This window comes from Delphinus delphis, chromosome 14 (assembly GCF_949987515.2).
Source record: "Delphinus delphis chromosome 14, mDelDel1.2, whole genome shotgun sequence".
Lineage (NCBI taxonomy): Eukaryota > Metazoa > Chordata > Mammalia > Artiodactyla > Delphinidae > Delphinus > Delphinus delphis.
In genome coordinates this window covers 37999892-38025956 of record NC_082696.1, presented here as the reverse complement: position 1 = coordinate 38025956, position 26065 = coordinate 37999892, and the positions used below count along the sequence as shown (strand labels likewise).

The following is a 26065-nucleotide window of genomic DNA, read 5'->3' as shown; positions in this document are numbered from 1 at the left end:
ACATTAGAGTCATAGTCATGTCAAATATGAGTGAACTAGCACCTTTGTAGCAGAACATTGGTTTTGGTGTGCTATCCCTTCAGGGAACGAGCAAATTTTTGCTAAGGTAAAAAAAAAAAAAAAATTCATGACAGTATGAACATTAGATGGCATTGTTAATTATGATACAATTCAATAGTTTTTCTAAAGGACATTAAAAGGAATATATTGAATGTTCCCTGGGCTATCAGGCCACTGCAAGCATGTCAGAAGCTGAGAAATCTCTTGGGCTCATTTGGGACTTCAGATGTGCTATTTGAAAATAACCATTCAAAAAAGAACAAAACATAGCAAACCAACTAACTACTTTCTTTCCCATACATTCAATAATTTATTTTATTTATTTATTTATTTTTTGTGGTACGCGGGGCTCCCACTGTTGTGGCCTCTCCTGTTGCGGAGCACAGGCTACGGACACGCAGGCTCAGCGGCCATGGTTCACGGGCCCAGCCGCTCCGCGGCATGTGGGATCTTCCCGGATCAGGGCACGAATCCGTGTCCCCTGCATCAGCAGGCGGACTCTCAACCACTGTGCCACCAGGGAAGCCCAATAATTTGCTCTTTTGATAGACAATTTTATTAAACTAAATTAATTGGATAGTAAACTTCATATTCATATATGTAATCAAGTAAAGTAGTGAAGTAGAATTGAGCACCACTCCTAAGAAAGAAAAAAAATAATCAGTAACAAATTTTTAAAGTGTTTAGGCTTGAGTCTTCTTTTAAAAATTTATCAATCTCTACTTTTTTGGAATACTAACAAACAAATTAAATATATAAATATAATATATTTATAAATATATAAATATAAATTTGTTAGTAACAATGACAGTAAAATTGTTAAGGGGATTTCTTTCCTAGAAAACAGTAGCTTTACCAGTAATATTACAAATGGATACTAATTAATTTATGTGTTAGCTTTTAAATTCCTTACCTTTCTTTTTTGTTTCAGAAGTCACTTTATTCTCAGCTTTCTTCTTTTCTTCTTCTTTTTCTAGAGAAGAAATTTAAAATATTTCCTTTAGGAAAATTTAGTACAAAAGGAAAATGAAGTTTTGAATGAAGGATTACCATTAAAGTCAATTCTGCCTCCAGATAGTTTTGTGACTGTGAGCAAGTGATTTAATCTCACTAAGCCTTATTTTCTTCATTTGTAAAGTAACAGTACTTCCTTCAAAGTTAGATATGTTTTCAAAGCATTCTGCACAGTGCCTGGCTCACAGTAAGTGCATAAAATTGTGGGCTGCTAATACTGTTTACAAAAAATGAACAAGATAGTTCGAGCTTTCTGAACCAAACGTTTGTCTAAAGTAAGATATTAATGTTGAAAATTAAAATATAATTTCTGAGAAACAATGCTGCAGGTAAGCTAAAAGAATTATTTTTTGTTTCCTTTTCATATGTTCAGTTTCATTAGAAATAATACATTAGGCCATTAACAATATCTATTTTGATTTAACTGTTTTTCAGATCTGCCTCTTGTCGACAGACATTTGGATTCTGGTGACATTTATCTGGCACCATATTGGGGACATAACTTCCACTGCCCTTTCTGAGTGGCCATATCAACCAGCGTGCTCAGACTATATTTGCACCCAGAGGTTGCTGTTAAGTCTGGATGACACATAGAACAGTTTGACAGTTTGTGGTACCTCTAGACTTCTTTATGGAAGATTTCTGTTTCAGAGATCTAAGAAAACCTTGGTCTGAGGGGCAGAGGGAACTTCAAATGCTGCCCAGCAATAGCCATGTAACAACTAGACATCCCCGGACATTTTTCTGGTAAGTGTTCTCATTTTAAAAAACAAAGTCACGTAGAAGTACACAGTTGTTGAAATGGAATATTCAGTACTGTTAGGTTTGAGGCAGCTACAAGCACAGTTAATGTTGGAAACTGACTGATATTTATCTTCAGTTAGTAATGCGATTTACCTTATATATGAAATACTTTTTTCTTTGCCATTTGTCTCTCCCACTCAAGTATAAAATGCCAGGCATTCAAAGATGTTCATTACCCAGAACTATTATGAGATTGTTACTATGCTGAAGAAATTCAATGTGTACTTCTAGTATCAATGCTTAAGTTGCCTACTAACGATGGCATCTTATTAAATATAGGAATTAATTCATTCCCTTAGGTATAGAGATTTTTTACCTATGAGATCAAAGCCAACACTTTCTTGCAGTGTCAGAAGTATAATTTACAAAGAACCTCTTTTCATGACTCCTAGAGATAAGTTACTGTTGTAGGGAGAAATATATTCACACTCTGTCCTTTACCTTTCACACTCTGTGTACCTTTACAGCTCATCCAGTCAGAAATAGAAAGTCAAGAAGTCAGATTTTGATAGTTCTAGAGTTAGAAATAAACAAATGGAATTCTACTTTGCCTTTTCCTAAAGGTTTATACATATTAAATATGGAAAACGTCTTTAAAATTCTGAATAAAGATACTTTTGATTTAAGTATCATTACTTTCAGCTTCTGTGGGAGAAATTTTATGTAGCAAGGACTTTTCCATCTTATCTAAATAAATGCATATGCCAGACAGTTGAATTGGCATTTGCTAAACATCACCATCTGATGTCATGTGCTAGGAAAGGAGTTAATTAAAATACAGATTAATTGTAAATATTTCTTAGCCTATATTAAAAATCAATGCCTTAGCCACGATAAGATCACAACTTAGTATCCAACTTAGTATCCGAGTCTCTAAGTTTCATAATGTAGATGAATAAATATTTCATTTAAAAGTTCGTGCCAATTAGTTAATCTTATATTAAACTTCAGAAGGAAAGTAGGTATTTGAGGCCAGAAGATGGAAGACATTCTTTTCATTTTTTAAAAAGAGAATTGTCTTGTGTAATAAATTCTACCCTTTATATTAATATAGCTGGGACTTTATTGTGGTGATACAGTATTCTTGCCTTAGTTCAGACTGATTAATGCTTCCATTATACACTCTGCCTGTGATTATGGCCATACACTGAAGGAGTTATGAATAAGAACAGAAATCCACAAAAAGCAGGTATAAATAATGTACTTTAATAACATTTTTATGAATTAGACTTTTAAGCCGTCATTATGGGACTTACTTTATTCGTGGTTAATTCATTTTAAAACATCAACTTCTGAAGATTCATGCATTTCTTCAAGCACGACTGTCTATTCTTTAGGTGATTTGGCAGCAGTGAAATTAAGCTTTTCATTTATATAAGGCACAACAATTTAATTATATCCTACTTGGATATAAAAGTAACCCATGTTTCTTATATGAAAACTCTCCTTCCCTTGACTTTTTTCTCCTTCAACAGTCAACAATACTCCTCCCTTTCCACTTGACTGTGCACCCACATATCCAATTTCCTCCTCATCCTCTCCTCCAATTTGTTTGCTGTTTTGTTAGTAACAGCTAGAGAAGAGTTAGGACATTTTATATCATTGATTTTCAGAGGGTTCACAATTAAGTGTGTCTATAGAGTGTGAACTTATCAGCATACTGCCTTTCTCTGAGAAAAGTGTCATAAGCCCGGAAATGACGGCTCTATCTGGCAGGGATCACAGGAAGGGCTGGCTGAGAGAGAAATCCTCTCCACAATGAGCAGCTCTGAGCCACAAATATGTTATTAGCTTCTGCATAAATTAACATCAGATGAAAGAAAAATTAAATGACTTACTTTTTACTTTCTAAGCCCTTACAATGGGCTTTTCTCTTGCTTTTAAATGTTTTTATGCCATCTCAAAGCCAGAGAATCCACAATAGTTAATTATAATTGTTAAGCTTTTGAAGATGCCTGTTCCTAGCAAACCGAGCAAACAAATGCAAATGCTTCATTTTCATCTTATGTTTGTTCCTTCCCTTTTTGCCTTTCTACTGTACAGATTATCCAAAATTTACATGCTTTTCTTCTAACTCACTCTGGCCAGGGTTGATGTATTCTTGGTCCCAGTCAGGTTCCCTTCATAACAACTCATTCTAGCACACCTCGTCACTGTCACCTTGTTTGTAAAGAGTGGCAGAAGCTGGCCTGGAACCCCAGTCACAGTATGATCATGGAAAATTTCACATAAACAGATAAGTTCAATTACACCAATGATTATCAGAGTTCTCCATTGTTATCTACAGAGGGGAATGGAGCAAGAGAGAAAGCACTGGTGCTAGCATGGGTGACCTTGGTCTGAATTCTGTCTCTAACCCCTTCTGGTTGTGACATTGGCAATGTGCTGTGACACACTGAATTTCATTTACCTCTTTTAAAAAATGCAATAGTAAAATCTACCTTGCCGGATTATTGTGAAGAAACTGAGCAAAAGTGCCCGGACCAAAGTGGATGTTCAAAAAAAATAATGATAGCAATAACTAGCTATTACTATATTTTAGAAACAATCAAAATCTGCCTACATGTACTCTTCAGTAATTTTTCTAAGTGTGACATTTATTAATCTGAGTAAATGCACATTAATTCTTATTTTTCTGTGTTGAGGGAGGCTGTATCAGGAATATTTTATATTGTGAAACTTTAAGAAAAAAGTACTCAAGTAGGCATTAACATGTTTATGAAGGGGCACTGTGCTGGAATGAAGTGGATTCCGGTTTCAGTTTTGCTATAATTAGTAGTTTTTGCCTAATGCAACTGTAAGGGAATCTTCTGTCTTCAACCACAAAAGTCAGGGGAATGAGTAGAATGTAGTTAAGTCCCTCTTCACCTGTCTATGCCTTTATTCCCCAAATGAAGTATTTATTTCCTAATTTTTCTGAGAACAGTTAACGTAAAAAGCTTTAAATCTGTAAATAGCTGTTGTACACTCTCTGGCTTTGCTATGGCTTAAAGAATTTTAAAGCTAGAGAAAAGTCCATTTTTAAGCCTTAAAAATGAATATGTTTATATGCACACATGGATATATGAATACATATATATGTGTATATAATGTCAAGTGATAATAAGGGTCAGAAAAAATAAAGCTTGGTTTAGTGGATTAGAGCATGCGGGAGCAGATCAGAAGTGGCTTTTTCTTTTAAGGTGGAACGGGAGTAAGCCTTTCTGAATGAGTACCATTTGAAAAGGTTCTTGAAAAAAAGTAGAAGAGTTTTGGCTATTGAGGAGAAGACTTCTCCTGCAGAGGAAAAGTATCTGCCAAGACCTTGAAAGAGAAGCGTTCGAGCTATATTCAAAGCAGAGCATGGAGACCAGAGCGGCTGGAGCGGAGGATGCAGGAGGAGAGTGAGAAGAGGGGTGGCCAGTGATGTAGCAGGGGCCAATCACACAAACTCTTGTTCATGATATGAATTTTCCATTTTGTTGTGAGTAAGGTAGGAGGCTGCTGAGAGGTTTCAAGCAGAGTAACTATACTGTGATAAATTACGTTTTAAGAGGAACTTTGGCTGTTGCTGACTGGTTGGAGCCAAGTACCCCACTGGATTTTTTGATCACACTGCGATGAAGAAGACTAAGAAAGTAAAAGGATTCAGTACAAATATCCTTCTTCATGTTTTCCTCTTTTTTCCCAAAAATTTCCTCTAAATTTTATTTGGGACTCTTGAAAGAATGTAACATTATAGAAACATGGTGGGAGTACCTCAGTTTACATTGTGCTTACGTTGCTACAACAGCAAAGCTCTTCAAGGACTTCACTTGAGTTATCTGGCATAACTAAACTGGTTTTTCAGAACCTGAATCCAGTCTTTGCCTTGACTTTTCCTTTAGGGAATGCTGAATTATTCTTAGAAGTCAGCTCTTCTCATTATTAGCTACTAACAACAAAAAATTCACAACCAGAACTTGTAGAGCATCTTCCACTGACTTCCCAGAGACTTTTACATAAACAATTTATTCACTTAATCAACACATGTTTATTTAACCTTATGTCAAACCCTTTGCCAGGGTCTAGAGTTTTAAACTATTCCTTCCAGGAATTTTAGGTATGAGACTAAGAAGGGATAAAGTTTACAATTACAATATGGACTTAGGGACATTAAAGTCGGAGTCTAAGGGAGACAGCAGAGGCCCAAACCCAAGAGCAAAAAGTGTGAGAGCTGCTCCAGGGAAAAATGGTATGTGAATTCTGAACTGAGTATGTCAAGTGTTACTATCAATGCTGGCTGGAGGGACTGAGGTGCCTGCTGAGTGCCCAGTCCTGTCCTGCAGATAAAGGCTGACAACTCTTAGTGATACAATACCATTCATGAAGTAAATGTCCCAAAGAACTCCAGAGCTAATCAGTGTAAATCCAAACGTTTTCAAGATACCAGACTACATACAGTTCTTTAAGTTTCAAAAAAGATTGTGGAGAAGTGATCTCAATAGTTATTTTATGTGCTCAGAGCAAGGCAGAAAAAAAATGTATTAGTTTTGGTTTAATCACACTGATTTTAAGGTGATAGGAAATTATACTGTAATAGAATGTTATTAACAGAATACAGCACATGACCTTACAAGCATTAGTATATACTTAGTTCTGAGATAAAAGTCAACACATCCTTCAACCCATGAGAAAATGGGCTCAGGAAAGATGAGTAACTTGCTCAACTTCACAAATCACATAAGTGACAGACAAGGATTTAAAACTAAGGATCACTGCAAACTCTGATCTTTCCTCTACAACATGGAATAAGAAGTTTGAGGTAGACTTATTCTAACAAAAAATTGCAAACGAACTGAGGCACAGACAGAAAAGTGCCATTTTCTACCCTCTCTTTGTGACACTTATCTTTCAGCTCTCTCAAGCCAAAGTTCTCTGATATAACGACAATTTTTTTCTGTTTCTGAATTTAGTATGCAAAAGGGAATGCAAAGAGAAAGATTATTTGATACATTTCAAATTGCAAAAAAAGTTTCTTATGTTAATTAAACTTCATATTTAAAGTGGATAAGGTAGATTTCTCCCAAACCTTTCAAAAATGATAAAAGCTTTTTAGATAAGTGACTGCATTACTTTTGAATGGATTAAGTTTATATAAATGAAGGTGGCCACAGCTCTTCTTTTTCTTTCTGGTATTTATTTTTCCTCTCAGTGCTTTTACATTTCAGAAAGCAAATGCTCAATTAAAGTTTATTGACCTTTACGCTCAAGTGAGAAGCTCTCCATCCACACAACTCATCTCTGCATAGCTCCAAAGAGAGCATTTTGTATTTTGTTTTTCTTGGATTTTTTCTTTTTTGGGTGCTGCAGCCATTTGGAGATTTTCTAAAAACTCTTCTAACACTAGTAAAATTTACTTTTTATGCAGAACCATTGCTTGCTCAAGATCTTTTATTGTAAACTTTTCTAATGAGTCTTTCTACAAGGGTAAGGAAAATATAAATATAAGATTCATTTCTAATAGCTGTTCATTTTCAAAGTCATATTATTTACATATAATTACTTTTTTCATATTTTTATCTATATGCTTTTTCTACATTTCTCTGTAGTTGGAAATGAATTGCAAAAGTACTTTGTTGCATTTAAAATGTCAAGAATGAATAGAAACATCAGAAAATTGAGCCTTTCCTTTTTGTGACTAAATTATTGATATTTAGGGAAAAAGTTGGTTATCATTCAAAATCAAAATATACATTACTCTAAACTATCATTTCAAAGATATGGCTATTTTTATAACAGGTCTTTGAGAATTTAGGGTTTGAGTTACTAAACAAATTAGAAAGACTCAATTACCCAAAGTTACTGGTATATTGGGCACATTTATAAGTCTGATTCTTAATTGAAGGCTTTTATCTTAAAAATATGCCCAATAGATATCAATATTCATAAAGGAAATAAATGCCCATTCAAAGAGTACAACTTTTCTAGTTGTAATTGTTTTAATATATTGAATTCAGGTTTATTTCAAATGATGGACTACATAAATTCCCTCATCTTTCATAAATTATACCAAACCATTAACACAATTTTTGTCTTCTTCCTAGTATAAGGTCTATTCTACTAGATTAAAAATTTTTACACAAAATTCTCACATAATTGAAACAAGTATCTGTCACTGTTTATTATGTGAACAATTGCCAAGACCCCTTACTCCATTTGGATAAAACAGATCTGGCTTTAAAGATGTAGCCACTTTTCTCATCGGTTCTAGAGAGGATGAATAATTTCATTGGGAATTCTAATAAACTTATATAATAGAAACATTTAGGTCAAGCTGACACAAATAGCAAATAAATGTTTTATAAAGAAAAACTGGTACTTGTAAACTAGAGCTTTGGAGGGACCTGGTTCTTTCTTATAAAATACTTCAGGAGAAAAGTTTGCTGGCACAAGAGGGTTCCAACTAGAATTTCATAATAAGAAAGCTATTAAAAATCACATTCACTCTTATTCACAAAACTTCTCATCCCTAACTTTCTCTTTTGTCAAAATGTAGGGGAAAAAAACCCTAATTTTTAATACCAGCATGAAAGTTATGAAAGATCTCTTAAGAAGGAAGCTGGCCCTGATCAACAAAAAGCTCCTTACCCTTCCCTGATTCTTGGTTGTCATCCCTTGATCTCCAGAATAAAAATTTATTGCAACTAGACAGTCAAATCAGACAGACATCCCTCGCCATACTGTCAGATGTATAGGGGAAGAAAAACAAAACTTCTTTCTCTTATGGGAAAAAGCTAATGATTTCCCCCAAAACTATTTTTAATCAATAATGGAAAATCGACACTATTATAACAAGAGAGAAAAGTTCTAAGTTTGGAGATGCAAGTTTCTAATGAAATATATTTAATGTCTACTAAAATGCATTTATATTTCATAATCTGTGGAATGTATTTCTTTACATTTTCCTTTTTCTTGACACTTTTCCACCTTTTTGTCTTTGTGTTTCTTTTTTCCCCCTAATTTCTCAACAGTCAGTTGTTAAGACTTATCTACTTTTCCATGATTCTAAGCTGAATGACCCTTGTTCTAACATATTTATTACCCCCAACAGAGCTGAGTTACCTCATGCCTAGCTCTGCACATTGCTGCAATCAAAAGAAATGAGAGTCTAAAATTCCAGGGAGGTTTGAAGATAAGTTTAAATCTTTTTTGAAGTCTCTCAAATAGCTAATGTTGTATGACCCAAAGCAAAATGTTCTAAAGGTTCTCTCCTTACTGGAGCTTCCCAATCCATCACAGCATTTCCTCCCAAAAGCTTCTCTCTCCCAAGGGCACGCTAAAAACTTACTTCAGCCCATGCTGACTCTCCTATTCCCTTCTCTTGACCTTTTTTCTCACTGTCTATATCTTATATTTTCTTCTGGGTAATAACCCTTCCTATTCAAACATGAATTAATTAATTATTTGAGCCCCTTCCAATTTTTTGGCTCACCCAGCATATCCTGAGTCCTGAGCAGAACATAAACACTCAGGAGCTGACCAGGCATACCTAGAATATTCCTTAGGCAATAAAGTGGAGGAGAAAAGCTGTGAATATTTATGTTAATATTTGTGTCCTCATCACACATGTAAGAAATAATTAAAAAAACACTTTTACAAATCACTGAAAGGTGAAAGTTAAATACAGTTTGTAGTTTAGTTACTAGTGTACCAAAGTTAATCTCTTAGTCTTGGTAGGTGAATCATGGTTTTATAAAATCCTAACATTAGAGGAAGCTTGCTGAAGAGTGTATTAGAACTCTATATATTATCTTTACAACTCTTCTGTAAATCTAAAATTATTTGAAAATAAAAAGTTTAAAAACAACAAAATATTGGAAATATTTCAAGACTCTAAAATAGAGGATTCATTTTTCCCCTAGAAGTAGTGATTAGCCCCAAAGGAAATGAAATAAATATGTAGAGGGGAAAAATGAGTGAAATAAAAGCCTCGAGCATGATAAAATTTTGGAGGTGGAACAAACTTTTGAGATCATTTATTTCAAAAAATATAACTTCACAGTTGAAGAAGCTGAGTCTCAGAGAGGTTAAAAAACTAATATGAACAATTGAATCTTTAGTTCAGAACTCCTGATTGCTATACCCTCATTTATATGTGGCAGAGAGAAAACTTAGAGGCAGAAGTAGGTCACCATGATCTTCTAATTGACAAGCCGAAAGGTTTCTGGCCAGTTTTGTCTTATCCTTCTCCCTGGGGCTCTTGGCCCTGTTGTTCCCTTTCCTCCCTCATCTTTTCATCCTTGGTTTTCTAGTCTGTCTTCTGATGGTGTTTGTGACGGTTAATTTGACTAGGCCATAGTAACAGTCACTTGGTCAAAGACCAGTCTAGATGTTGCTATAAGGTAGTTTTTAGATGTGATTAACATTTAAATCAGTAGACTCTGACTAAAGTAGATTACCAATCAGTTGAAGGCATTAAGAAAAAAGACTGAGGTCCTCTAAGGAACAAGGAATTCTGCCTCTAGCCTGCCTTTGGACTTGAGAATACAGTATCAACTCTTCCCTGAGTCTCCAGCCTCTGGCACGCCCTATAGATTTCAGACTTGCCAGCCCTCAAAATCACATGATCATGTGAACCAATTCCTTCAAATAACTCTCTCTCTCTCCCTGCCCCCTCCTCCCCTCCCCGCTGTGTGTGTGTGTGTGTGTGCACACGTGTATGTGTGTGTGTACATACAACATATTGGCTCTGTTCCTCTGGAGAACTCTGACTAAAACAATGTTGTTCCCCACATTTTCCTTCTTGGAGGCACTAAACCTCACTCACACTTATGACTGACCTGCCATTCAGTTATATCCAAAACTAAGATTTGTATGATACAGGGTATTTTTAAGATCAATTGTTCCTTGGGAGCTCAATAAGTATTACTGGGAAGAGAAATGTTTCTGTGACCACTGAGTTTAAAAAGAATTAAACAGTTTTCTGACAAGAATTTCACGGCTCTTTTAACATACTTGTGTACATTGTGACTGTCCAAAAAGAAAATATGATGTGGACCCAAAGTATTATGTTATAAATTTTTTTCACTAACAATATCATAGAACTAGAATTCCCCATAACATACTTCAGGAAATGCTATGCTTGGAATAAGCTTATGACTTCAGCCTCTGCATCTCTCTCATTTGTGAACTCCAGACTTCTATCTTCAGTTGTCTGCTGGAGATGACCACTTGTGTGAATCCCACTCAACATGCTGCCTGACATGTGGCAGGGTCTTCATTTTCTCTCCAGGTCCAATATCCACCCTGACCTTTATGGATTGTGTTAACCAAGGATTAACACAACCTCTGGATTCAGGTTAGTTTGGCCAATGGGAGCAACATCAAGAGATAATAGAGCAGGAAAAAAAGAGAGAGTTGGGCATGTATTCTCCAATTACCCACCCTCGCTCACTGAGAATATTATATATATCATTTTACAGATTGTTCATGATGTGTTCTTCTACTAAAGGACATAGTTTTGATTGGGCATCTCTGTCCTAGAGTTACAAGGTTTGGGGGTTTATAAACCACTCTATTCCCCTGCCTCCTCAGGCCTAGGGCTGGTAAAGGCTTCCTGCATTGGCTAGCCTTGGGGTGCTTCACCATAACTCTGCTCAAACCATTATAAATACTACATTCATTAAATACTCTTAATCACCCATTTTGAATGGTCCAGGGACCCTGATGCACCTAGCAAGTCTGAACTCATTATCATCTCCCCAAACCTGTTCTTATTCTTAAGTGCCATTCATTTATCCAGGTCAGATAAGACTTTAGCAATTATGCTCAGCCCTAACTTTTATTGCTGGTCTACGATAATGGAATAGACTGATCCTGGGAGTGACACACCTGGATTCCAATTTCAGTTATACCACTGTTAGGACTGTGTTATCTTGGGCAATTTACTTGATTCCTCTGATCTTCTCTGTAAAATGATATAAATCATATTCACTGCTTGGAATTGTTTTGAGGGTTAAATATGATTGTTTAAGAGAAAAGTCACATAATTTTCCCCCATGAGCAGTAGCCTCCTAAGTTTTTCTTGTCTCCAAACCCCCAAGCCCCACCCCTCACCATCCACACTTTCTATAGCTGACACAATGATCTAAAATGCAAATCTAATCATACTACCCCTCTGCTCAGTTGTTTTAGCAGGCTCACGCAGTCTCTGAGGAAGTGTAAATGATTCAGTTGTGTGTACAAAATTCTTTAGGATATGACTGGGGTCCTATATTAAGAAATTATATAGAGTTTCACGTTTACTGACTAATGTCATAAATGAAATTACCATATTATCTTTACAGATACCAATAAAGAATTAACATAAAAATTAATGATTTACTATATATACAAGAGAAATTTCCTGATTAAAAAAATGATAATGATAATAATAGTAGCTAATGGCTGAGTACCTAATTGTGCTAAGTTGCTATATACCTTGTTTCATTCACTCCTCATAGCAACTTTCTAAGTAAAATAGGTACTAAAAGTAGTATGGTTTATCTGTATTATCAAAATTTATAACTAAAGGTCAATCCCATTAAAAATTGCCCAAAGATATGAGTTTATTTCACCTCAAAACAAAGAAAAATATTGCATTGCCCTAAAGTTCAAGATTAACTGTGTCATAGAGTTAATGGAATAAGAACCTGGGCCAAAATTCAATTTTATTATTTTATGCTTTTTGCTTCTCAGGATATGTCTCAATGAAGAGCTAAGACAATAAAGTTCTCAGTTTAATAGAACTGTAAATAAAACGTTACTAGCTCCTGTAGTACACTGTCCTCGAATGCACCCTATGGTAAGAAATCATCTTGTAGTAAGTTTCCTATATTGCTCCTTTCTCCTCTGCACAAATCCTACCAACTTACTCTTTATGGCCCAATGCAAATCTTGTGATTTCACCTCACAGCCTTGCTTCACACGTATATCATCTTCCTCCTAACTTTTATAGCCCTTATTATCTGTACCACGCACTTTTGAACTCCAGAAAATAATGCTTCATAGTATTATCCATTTCATAGGGACATGCCTGGTTGGCCCAAGTGGGACATCTCTATCTAAGCCACGGCCATACCTTCCTCACACACCTGTGGTAGCTATTTAAACACTGTGCCAAGCCATGGAGTCTTCACTCTGCTCTTAATGTAGCTTACTACTAATGCACCAACCTGAAAAAAAATAAGCTTGAAATATCTGGGTGTGAAAGCAGAAAAGACCATTTAAATTCAGTCCCCACAGTTGACAGGTGAAGAAGTGGAGGCCCTAAAAAGTGAATCGATTTGTCAAAGATAATACAACTGATTAGTGTCAAAGTTGCAGTTGGAAGCTGGGATTTTAGTCTTCTCTCTAGAGTTCTCTTGCCCACTGTTGGGTGATGGCATTTATATTATTCACGACTGCAATACTAAGTTAGTACCAGTTACATGTTTATTCAAGAAGATGATAGGGTATACAGTATTCATTCACCTTACTTTATTTGGCTCCATTAATGCCAACTATATGTTTGTAATGGAATATTAAAAGTAATTAAGTATAAGATATATAACTAATAAGAGATCACATAACCTCTTCTTTCCACATCTTTGCCACAATAGATGAGGTGAGGCCATTTTACATTAAACGTCCGGTAATTACATGTGGATGGAAGTCTTTAATTCTTCAGGAATCAACAACATAAAATGTGGTGTTTGGTAGTGGGGGAGGGGGTTGTGTTGACTAGGAGGAAAGAAAAATTTTCCAGCGTTGTTGATTACAGGACAACAGGATGATATCCAGTAATCGTACTTATACAAAGATTTAATGAAGCAGCTTTTTTGATGATTGGGGAGGGGATGGAAAATGTTGCCTGAAACTGTCTTGTTTAATCACTGAGGACTCTCGGAGAGCAGTCAGGAACTAATCTCTCCTAAGAAATACAGTTCTGACAAACATTTGCTGATAAACGGGCTCTCACGCTAAGGGTTGAAACCACCTGTGATGTGAATATAATAAGGCACCATTTGATGAAGGGGGCATAGATCTGTCTCATTTGTGGAATATATGGATAACTATAGTGGCCTTTGGAACTTGCAAGCCTTTCAAGACCAGTGAGAGCTCACAATAGACAGAAGAATTAATTCGTCACAAAATTTAACACTGTTGTGAAAGATCGTAAGAATTACTATTATATTGAAGGTGGCTCTCTATTTAAGTTAGTTCCAGTTAAGTTATGTCCATAATAAAATGCAAATTGATAACAATGACCAAAATGATTGCCTGGGGTGGTCATTATACAAGATCTTTTCAATGCTATTGTAGCCAACTTCCCTGGCCAAACGCCAAACATATTCTAAAACATACAGTAGTAGGAGTCAAAGAAAACAACTGATTTAATATACAATTAGTCTTTATACCCAAAGATTCAAAGCAATAGAATTTCATTACAGTGTACAAAGTGTCTGGTATGCGGAGAGGAGTGAAATTCTAGGAAGGCCAGACACAACTTCCAGGCATTAGATAAGTGACCCAAGATAAGAAGTGCACAGATACTTAACAGAATGAAGCCAGTGTTGTGAGAAACTTATTGTTTTAAGTGCTATGAAAGCACAAAGGAAGCTTTTAAGGGCTTCAGAGATGTGTAGAATGCTTTCACCCATAACAAAGTCCATGTTTTTTTTAGATTTATGCTGATAAAATCCTAAATTGTTTCCAATCTCCTGTGAGCAAACTTAATAATCTAGTCTATATATAAGCTCTCCTTTTCTTCAAAACATTAAAATGCAAAATACATTTAAGTTCCCACATTTTGACCTGTTATAACTGTATTCCTCAAATCAAAGGGCATAAGTTAGTGCCACATGTAAGTTCCTTTTTACATAATGCCATTTTCTTGCAACTTGGTCCTAAGGAAGTTCCAGACTAAAATAGTGCATCAAGGACTGTGCATAATCAGCCTCACTAAAAACAGCTTGATTAATACTAAATATGTCCTAGTTCCTAATCAATTATGTTAATGAAGGCACAGGCAGCACATCTGCAAGCCCTGACAAAGCCCATGATCTCAGCATTGCCTGATAACGTGGACTCCTTGGGAAGCTGCTTAGTACCAGCACTCTCAGGGCAGACTGTGTCTTTCTGCAGATAAAAAGTGGATACTACTGACAAAAGCCTTGTAATCCTGCAACACTGTTAGGTTATTTACTTAAACTGTAGTGTTGGGCTCCAGGATGAAATGTAAATAAAACTGCTCTTTAAATATTAACAATAGAACCTAAGGGTCCCACTTAACAAATGACACATTCTTTTCCAAGTGACAGACTGATAGGCAAAACATTTGCTACAGGGTGCTTTATGAATCTCTTCCAGGAGGTAAACTAGGGTCAAATATTTGAATAATCTATCAAAATCTGCCTCAAATTGGGGAATTGGAGCTCCCTGATTTATGTCTGTCTCACAACAACAACAGAATTAAAATCTGATGAAACTTAAAGGTGACACTATTATTTATAGGCTATCTCTTGTTCTGTGAATATTTGGGCAGTGAGATGGTCACTTGTCAGTTTTTTGTCTAATTATCTCAAGTCACATAAGCTATTATAGTCCAAATGCTAAAAGAAATATAACTCTGATCTCTCCCTCTCTCTCTCCGACTATAAAGTTTTTCCAAGTCATTTACTTACTAGCTAGATAAATGATACACGTCGGTAGTCAATAATGAGAGTACTTAGAGTTTTTGAAGCTTATTACCTTCAGTATAAGCTCAGTGATATGTGAGTTCAGTTAAGAAAAATAGGTAACTAATACTAAAATTTTTTAAATATTTAACTCATCAATTATAAGCATGTACAGAAGATGATGCAAGTTGGGAATTTATGGTGTTGGAAAATCAGGTATCACAGAAATGAAAAAGGCAAAATCATTGATTACTGGAAAAGAAATATTTAAACAGCTTATTAAACTAAACAAATTATATGAGGTAAATATTTAAGTTGCTTTACTTATACATTAACTAAGCTTAGAGGTTACCAAGTGCTATGGACTGAATTGTGTCCTTCCAAAATTCATATGTTGAAGCCCTAACCCCCATGTAACTGGATTAGAAGATGATTAAACTTAAATGAGATCATAAGGGTGGAGTCCCGATCCAATAGAACTGGTGTTCTACTGAGAAGAGGAAGAGACACCAGAGTGCTCTCTCTGCTATACGAGGACACAGCAAGAAGGTGGCCATATACAAGCCAGGAAATGATCTCACTAGAACCTAATCATGTTGGCACCCTGAGCTGAGACTCCCAGCCTCCAGAACTGTAAGAAAATCAACTTCTGTTGTTCAAGCCATCCAGTCTGTAGTATTTTACTATGGCAGCCCTTGCAGACTAAGACACCAAGGTTGATCAGGAATTTAAGAAATTATTATGTTAAGAAGAAACTGTCTTTACATAATTGTCACACACACGAAGTAAGTCTGGACCCAAGTGAGTGAATGGGAGAAGGAGGGGTGAAAGCCAATGGAGACAGTGGGAAGCTCACCCTATCTAAGATGATCACATTCAAAAATCAATAAATAAAAGACCCGTGTGGGGCAAATAAATGTGTCTTTAGCTGACTCGGATGGGAGACGAAAGTTTCAAACCTTGGACTATATCTGGACTGTTCTTTAAATATTCAAGAAGCATTGTTGATTTGGACTCTTGGAGCGAGACAGTACGTGAACTTTTCATTAAATCATGGTCTCTAATAACCAAACAAATTCTTTTCTTCAGATTGGTATTGACACAGTACTAACTTGCAGATTGTATGGGATTTTTATTTGAAACTTGCAACTGCTAATTCATTCAATTTGTAGCTGACCAAATCAAAATATTTTACATACTACATAATAGGTTATTACAATTTACAAGTATAATGTAACCTTTCCCCCAATTCCCAGTGGTATTTCTCTTGCTCTCTTTTGAGCCTTTCTACAATGCTTAGTTAGGTATGTGGCTTGAAACCTTTTGCTTTTTCCCAGACAACTAGCAGTCAGAATTTCTCCATGTGTGTCATTCCAGTCATTCTGAAGGACATTTGGCCAACAATAGGTCATTTAGGTAACTAATACTAAATTGAAAGTATTTTTAGGATTATTCAATTGCTCTCCACCTTCCTCCTAAATCACTAGGGATTTACTATACAGATGAGTTCCTGGACCAGTAGCAGCAGCAACACTTGGGAACTGGGTAAAAATGAAGAATCTAAGGCCCTACCCTTGACCAACCAAATCAGAATCTGCATTGTCAGAGATCCCCAGGTTATTTGTGTGCACATTAGATTTTGATAAACATTGCTAGCGTACTCTTGACTGACATCAGAACACGATATTTCTATCACAGAACTGCATGGAATCTAAAGCACAAAATGTCATGTCTTCATTTTACCAAAGTTGCTGATGTCTCAGAAGACATGAAGTTAGAATCCTCTAACTCCAAAGTCTGCACAGTAATATGATAGAAGGATCTCTGGGTATAGAACTAGAAATTCAGGGCTAGAATCCCAGTCCTGCTGTTCACTAATTTAGCAAAAAAAAACTGCAAGCTTAGATTTTCTAATCATTAATAATGTCTACTTCAAAGCGTTTTGAAATGTCAAATGTGAAATGCATATAAGTAAAGCCAACATAATAATATTCTAAATAAATATGAGTTGAAGAGAGCACAGCCACAGGCATAATTTGGTCAGGATCTGGCCAGAAAAGTAGATAGAACATGCTGGTATTATAACATAAACTTAGAAAAACTTCACCTGCTCAGCTTCTAAAATCCTTCCCTGGCTGCTGACTGTAATATAAATAAATGTATTGCCCAAAATATAAACGTATAGCCAATCAATTGTTGGGTCTGTGGTCAATGAGACAATGCATCTCTTACCAAGGCATTCAGATTTAATTTATAAATAAATAAACTATTTGAAGCAGGCTACCAAATTCAGATGTTTGGTGTAAAACGGTTGGATTTGTAATAATTTTTACACATAAATATAAATCAAAGTTTCTTAACATTTAATGTGTACAAGGGTCAACTAAAGAGTTTGTTAAAAATATAAATTTTCCTCTCTGAATTGCCAGATCTGACTCACTAGATCTAAGATGTGGCAGGAATATGCATTTTCTAAACAAGCTTTACAATTGATTTTAATGCTGGTGATCTACAAACTATTCTTTGGGGACAGTTGTGTTAAGCCAATAAAATACATTTAAGAAATTCTAAGTTCATCAATATCAAATATAATAATAAAAATTGCAATTGTTATAGTTTTATTCTACATTTACAGCACCTCTCTGTGGTAGTATTATGAGTATCAGTATTTCACTAATAAAGAGCCTGAAAGTTTAGGTATCACATTAAGGTCATCCAGGTAGAAAAGGGTAGAACCAGAATTTGGACCCAGATCTGTTTGATTGTAGAACACAGGCTGTTAATCACTATATTATTTCCAAGGCACAGAGTTACCACCATCTTTCTAAGAAACAAGAAATTATCAACAGGGCTTGGGTCATCTTTATAGGAGGGGTTTGGAGGATATATGAGATGAACTGAAAATCTCAGCCGTTTTCTCGTAGTTATTGGAGATTCATTTGGGAGTGGGTTTAGGGGAGAGAAGATAAATAAGGTATAGAGGAGAGAATAGGTTACATGAGTGTATGATTCCCGATAATGATCATATGATATTTTCTTGAGTTCTATGTACAGGAATTGCAAGGCATATCCTTGTCCATTTGTCCCTATACTTTCTGGCTTGATTTCCAGGGTATGAAGCAGGTCATCCTTCTGGAAGGTGATGGTCACCAATATAAAATCTTAGGAGGAAATTTTTGGTGTTCTAAAAAGGAGCAAATTGTAATTTTTTGGAAGAGTAAACTGTAGCTTAGACATACTAAAACTATTTGAGAAAATATGGATTTTGTGGTTGCTGCTACTGCTATTTTGCTTTGTTTCTCTATATTCTATTTTATCTACAATAGAGACGATCTTTCGAAAAATAAAATACAATACTTGCCTTCAAGAGCTGGTGATGCCAAAGTGGGTCCAGAAGCTTGCTGTGTTGGTAATGGAGGTGGTATGGCTGGGCTTTGTCCTGTGCACACAATGCAGGAGTAGGTATTGAACAAAAAGTGTTAATAAATTTAATATGCACAACTAAAATAGCTCTAGATCTGTCCCCAACATGCATAATTCATAATCCAAAGTATAATTCATATTATTATGCAATAAGAAAATTGTTATTAGGTGAGATCTTTAAGTGGATACATACAAAGATTCAGTTATCTTCAGAGCCATTTCTGAAAATATTTCTTTTCTTAGATGTATACACAATGTCAAATACATCTACTGGACTTCACTAATGGAAAACCTACATGCAATCAAATAAAGCAATTTATTTTCAATATGCACTTCAAGTTATGGAAACTAAAATCACAGAAGCTAAGAGGAATCCTAATATATAGAAAAATCACCATTTTTTTCATTTAGCTAAAAATTCTCAAATGATATAATAAAGGAATGAAAGAAGGTTAAAATTCATAGGCCTTTTGATATTGAACAGGTACATTTTCTCCTGCCGAAATAAATGACCTGCAGTTAAGTAAATAATGGGCCAAAGGGAAAATATATTCAGTTTTATAGAAACTTGAAAGCCTGCCTCAAGTCTCTGGGCTTATTATGCACCATAAAAACCCACAATCGTTTCTGAGTACTTCCTTATCCCAAGTGATTTCTTTAATTAACCAAAAACATCCCAGCCATGAACTGTAAACATTAACTAACATATGATCTCATATGAAATGCTTACAAAATGTTTTATCATTCATTTTCATTCCATAAACTCCTGCTCTGTGTTTCTTTTAAGTCCAAGAATCAACGCACCTTCTAAAATCTCACTGACAACTAGATATTATCAAATGTCAGCAGACCTGCCTACTTACTGGAAGTCTTCCTTTTTTATAATTTGTCAAAATTAGTTTGCTTTGGTGAATTGTGCATTAGCAACCTGAGTTACACACACACCACCGTCTGTGGTGGCGAGAAGGGAGGAATCCCAGGCCGTCAAGCTGAGTAGAAGAGGTTAGTCTCCACTCATCATAGGACTTTCTTCTAGCTGTTAGACCCATCCAGGTTGATTCTTGAGCATGTTCAAGTATGCACAAAAGCAAAGCATATTGTTCCATGACATGCAGGCCATATACCTAGAAAAGTATCCATCCATATTAGTATTAATTATTTTCCTCATGAAAGCAAAGATTTGATGGAAACATAATGCAACATGGAATTTCCTTTTTCAGTAAGCAAAGGTAAGGATGGGCAAACTAAAAAAGGAGTTTGAGCCACATTGTTTTTCCCTGGATAACATTTATATACTGCTTACTATGTGCCTAGAACGATCCCAAACAGTTTTGATGTATTGTCATTTAATTTTTACAAGATGCTTAGGATGTAGGTATAATTTTCCTTTTGCAGTTTTAAACTGAAGTGAACAGGGATTCAGGTGCTCAGCTCCTAAGAAGTGGATTTGAGGTGCCGAAAGCTCCTCTCAGACTTCCTAAGGCAGGCAAAGGGTCATCACATGTAAGGGGTCATCACATATAAGGGGTTCTGCAGCTGGAGAGAGACAGAGGCATGGAGCTTCCACCCTGAGTTTCCACCGTCTTTGTAAGTCAAATGGATGTATACTTGGGGAAATTCACTCCCAAATCTTTCTTGAGAGCTGTTCTTGAAAAACTGTTTCTAAAATAGGATGGTATTTTGTAGTTTGCAAAACCTAGGGAGAATCTATCAAAAGATTGAGGAAGGAGTCAATTAAATAACTAAAGCTTAAAATACAAGTGACCATGAATATATATAAATCGTTTCTGAATACTAAGGCTTTCAAAAGTATCTTCATGGAATCCTGCCTGTTCAAACTAAACTGCTTTCTCTCTTGTCAAATACTTTCTTGAACAGTAGTGATGTATAATCATAGTCTTCATAAGCAATATAGGAATTTATTTTTAAATGTATTCAATTCTTTCCCCAGGGAATAATTCATAATTTAGACTACAAAATACTCTTATATTTTCCTGGAGGAACTATGAGGTCATTATTTTATATTTTTTTTAAATTTAGTGAGCACTTATTATATCCCAGCACTGAAGAACCATTAAACCCCAACTCTGCCTATAAGAAGTTCCCAATATAATGGCTAAAATAGACTTACAGACAGATCATTATAATACAGTGTGAAGATGGGAAATAATATACACAGAGGGGATGTCACAGAAAGATTCTCGCATTTAAAGGCCTAAAAGGAGATTCCCAGGTAAAGAATGGAGGAATAGAGGGAGGGATTCCGGACAGAGAGTATCTGGTGGAAAAAAGGCCTGGATGCCAAAATACATAGAACTATTAAAACGATCAAACTGGTGCTTCTGCAGCATAAAGTAAAATATCCAGTTTATATCAGAAATTCTCTACGACTGTAATCAGTCGTAGAGAAATTCTCTCGCTGTAATCAGCGATATTACACTCCCTAAAATGGCTAACTGCATGATGGTGACGCAGTGGATGAAGTCGGGAAGTAACACCACAAGAAAAAGAAAAAGCCAGATGTCCATTTGCCTCCATAGTGACAGTGCTAGGTAGCCCTGGCAGGGGAATTACTAGCTCAGGAAAAGTTATTGTTTTGCTAGGGGTCACCAAAACAAATCAGGCATGTCATACTTGAGAATGACACATGACTCTCCAGTACTGACTTACAGAAAAGTCTTCCTTTAGAGAATGCTATTGAAATCAGAGACCATTTTGATATATGAATGAATATATACAATATTATATGAATATAATAATTTATGAATTTATATGAATATAATGTTACATTAATAATAGAATTTTATAATGATAGCAATGTTGTTTAGTATAAAGACTACATGGTTGTAGTCAAATAGATAAATATGAGAGTTTCAGCTCCAACACTTACAATCTGTGTGAATTTGAAAATTTCATGAAGTACCCAAGCCTTATGGGCCTTTATAAAATAAGGAGAGTTTTCAGGGCTGTTGTGAGGATTAAGTGATGAAGCATCTAACACATAGTAAATACTCAGAATATTCTTTTTCCTACAATGTATTTACAATTTATATTCCATCTAATTATACAAGAGGACTTGAAACAGACTTTTGAAGTAAGAAAACAAAGACATAACAACAGATAAAATTAAACATGACAGAAATAGCAGAACTCATTTACAGGAAAGAGGCTTATCATTTTATTAGGAACATATTTCTTTGGAATTCCTGAAGATTGTTACTCTCTGAAGGGAGAATTCAGGTTGTTGAAACTTACATTGGAACTCTAAAGGTGCCCTTCATTTTACAAGCTATTACCCGAAAACCCCTCTGACATTCAAACATAGTGAATGGCTTTTTGTTCCTTGACTGATTTTGGTTGGCTTATTTCCATAATACCTGAATTGCATGTTTGTAAGCTGCCAATATTTTACTGTTCTGAGTTTTTTGTCACCCAAGTTGTTATGATTGTTTAGTCAAATTCCACTGGGGATAGTATACAGTGTGCATTCCTTCTAATATTCTAAGTTACAGATGTTTTCTTTACTTTGCTAGAAAAGATGAATGGAATGACTCAGAATCTCAAGTCAAGAAGGAGGCTGTGAGCAGAATTCAGGTAATGTGAAGGAAAAAGCAATTCACTACACTAAAGTTTAATTTACCCAGTTTTTAATCAAAGGAGATTTCCTCGTTCTAAACCATTTCTAGGCAACTAAAGTCTAGCAACTAAATCTTGAAACAAATGTTGAGGAGTTTTTTTATGCTAATGCATGAAAGTTATTTTACCTTGGGCCTCCACTGCATTTTCCTAGAGGTACTGAGTTCACCCAGAAGACTACAAACTCTTTGAAAGGCCTCCTGTGCTGCAAACAATGAATGGCCATAGATCTCGTGACAGAGGTGTCACTCTAGTAAATGACTGCTGAGTTAAAATTCATTTACATCTTGAAAAATTAAAAAGTATGAATAATTACAAATTCCTATCCCAATTCATTCTGTCAGCATCATTAAATCATTTGTGAATCTGTGACTGAACATAAAATGGGAAGATCTGAATTTAGTAAGAAAATTATTGTCAAGTGTGTTAAAGCAATAGTATTACTTTTATTTATTGGCACAAGGTTCCTAGACTGACATTTTTTGTAACATATAGAATAATATTTTCAAAGTTTAGCATTGAACAAATACTAAAATAAAATGAAAATACGGTTTATATTTTAGGCTGATACATGTAATTGTGCTAGCGTCCTTATTAAAATAGGGACACGTTGATCTTCAAGTTTCCTTACTGAGTGTCTCTTTCTCTCCCTTGGATTTTTGGACCACTTACAAAATGGAGAGAAGGGACCGGAGGAATTTAGAGCGTCAACCACTCCTCCCTTTCCCACCCTATTTATTTAAAACAAAACTAAGACACCACTAATATAATAATCCCAGACTCGCGAATCTGACTATGAAATGAGGAATTAGGAATCTGAAGTTCAGGAGTTTGTATGGGGTGGATGGATCAAGGTTTTTACTCCAGTCATAGGCATCTTTATACCTCCCACTTTGCATTCCTTGTACTCAATCTTGTGAAGGGTATACGTAAACAGGCAATCATCACTTAACTGAGGTCTCAGTTGTTTCAAGGTAAAACAAGAACCGTAATGTCTCTTCCAGCTGGGTTGTTGTGAGTGTTCCTGGGCATAACTGTACAAATGACATCAGTGAGGGACCACAGGGAAGACAAAGAAGGACCCTGTTGTTATGGAGCTTACATTAAAGATGAAGGGAGACAGGCGATAAACAAGCAAGACAGATAATTTCTGACCTCAGAAAGGTAGGGACATCAAACAGAGTGGTGAGGCAGACAATGACTGTGGGAAAGAGATGACACTAAATTGGTTAGAAAAGGAAGAATGGGGTCAGTACTGAGCAGGACTCCACTAACCTATGAAGATTTGTGCGAATTAGAAAAAGTCTCCTTTCTGGGTATGTGCTGTCCAAGGTGGCAAAGTCTGAACAGGAGGGCTTGCTTAGTGCAAAATTAAGAGGCAGCTCTTACCCTGGTCAGTTGCAGCTCCAGTCCGAGTCTTGAGGAGGAGAGAAGAGCAGGGGGCCTTTGTGTAAGTATACAAACTGCAGGACAAGTGCGTAATGTATGAAGTGGCTCTGTCTCCAAGGGGGAGACACTTGAGTTTTGACTTGAACACAGAGAAGCAAACCTCAGAAGAGGTCCGATAGAAAGATTCTTGGCAGGGAAAGGCAAGTCAAAATGCCCAAGTTAGGAGCCAGCCTGGCTTGCTTAAAGGTCATTGGTGCTGGAAAGCAGAGGCAAGCTCATATTAGAGCACTCTCGGCTGTTCCAGTGAGTTTGGATTTGTTCTAAGGGCAGCAGTAAGCTTTTGAAGTGTTTTAGTATGACATGTAGGTTTTTAAAAGATCATCGGCTGCTGTGTGAAGAGACACAATGTTTGCAGAGGAAAGCTTGTGAGAGGCAGCAGAAGATCAATTGGTGACTATTGAAATAACCCAGGTGAGAGATGACATGAGCTTGGTCTAGGTGGTTGCAGTGGAGATTCAGTTGTTTGCGCAAAAAATGTACATGAGTACCTACTCAGTACTAGGCACTTTCCTAGGATATGGAGTTATAGCAGTGACCAATATAGACAAAATCACCTATTTTGTGGAGCTGAGATTCTACTGGGCAGAGAGAAAAAATATCAACGAAATAAGTAAAATGGAAATCAGTATCCTATTAAAAATGTATCAAGGAAGGGTAATAAGGAATGCTATTTAGAGTAACGGGTGGCAGTTTTAAAGATATGGGCAATGAAAAACATAGAAATTATAGATAAGTGGATGGACTCAGAGTACATTTTGACACAAACCCAATAGGATTTTTAAATGAATTTGATATGGTAAGTGAGGGAAAGAAATCAAGGATGACTGACAATTTGGCTTGAGCATCTGGGAATGAATGAGAAAAGTAATACTCAGATAAGGGCAGGAAATTTCCTGTTTACTCAGCTAGATGCTGTTTATGGACTAATTACTTAGTCATTGTTGTCACTTGAATTATGTAGTTTTCAATTTTGCCAGAGGACTTATATAGAAGACACTGAAGTTGAAGCCATAGTTACTTTGTTGGATTATTGCAAAAATATATCATATTGGTAATTAATTTTCAAGATGTTTTTCATGATTTTAGAAAAATTTTAAGCAAATGGATTCTTTAGTATAAATTGGCTATGCAACCCTACTATAGGGTGTTTAAAACACCATAAGCTTCAAGTTCTTAGATCAAAGAGCATCCTCCAGGCCAAAATGTTTCTACTGGAAAGGTTTCTTGGCATCCTGATAAAAAGCTTCCCTAATATTTCCATGTTTTATTATATATTTGCATATTTGCTTTGATGAAAAGGAAGGAATAGTTGCCAAATACATATTTCATACATTCTTTTTTTTTTTTTTTTTCCTGCGGTACACGGGCCTCTCACTGCTGTGGCCTCTCCCGTTGCGGAGCACAGGCTCCGGACGCGCAGGCTCAGCGGCCATGGCCCACGGGCCCAGCCCCTCCGCAGCATGTGGGATCCTCCCGGACCGGGGCACGAACCCGTGTCCCTTGCATCGGCAGGCGGACCCTCAACCACTGCGCCACCAGGGAAGGCCCATACATTCTCTTGATTAAAAGTGATAAAGGTAGTATTAGTATGTTTTCTTCTTCATCTCCAATTTATAAGGTAGAAATAATTCTTCCATGGAAAAGCCAACTAAAGAAAGGAAATAAGATTAATTCAAGATCATATCATTGTTCCATTTATCCTTGTACCTTGATTATGACAGAATACCTGATGTCTGGGACTTAACAAAAATAAATGCACAGAATCATACCCATAGAGTTTTGGGGTGTGGAAGAGATCTTTGAAATCAGCTATTCCAACACGCTAATGTTTCAGGTGGAAAAAAATGGTCTCTAGAAGGACAGGTGGCCTAACCAAGGTCATGCTTCAAGAGCATTTAAGATAAAGGTTTTTCACTCCATTTCATTTTTCTATTTATTGAATATTTATTTGGAAGGTGAAGATAAATGCTAATTATTTTATCTATTGGCATAAATGACTCATAACTCTTAGAAGATCTTTA

The 26065-nt window shown here is 36.0% G+C and overlaps 1 protein-coding gene and 1 long non-coding RNA gene across 2 annotated transcripts in view; one reads left to right on the top strand and one right to left on the bottom strand.

Moving 5' to 3' along the window:
• The window catches only part of TRDN (triadin), a 380477-nt gene that overhangs the window by 189392 nt on the left and 165020 nt on the right, over positions 1-26065 (bottom strand). Inside the window, exons 10-11 of the mRNA XM_069541367.1 lie at positions 18898-18975; positions 974-1033 (exon numbers count right to left, since the gene is read on the bottom strand). Coding sequence (XP_069397468.1) covers positions 974-1033; positions 18898-18975 — 138 coding nt within the window. The remainder of the gene's footprint in view (positions 1-973; positions 1034-18897; positions 18976-26065) is intronic.
• On the top strand, positions 1687-25555 carry LOC132437285 (uncharacterized). The gene is made up of 3 exons (XR_009521993.1): positions 1687-1821; positions 22493-22553; positions 25450-25555. It is a non-coding gene; the product is annotated as an uncharacterized lncRNA (long non-coding RNA).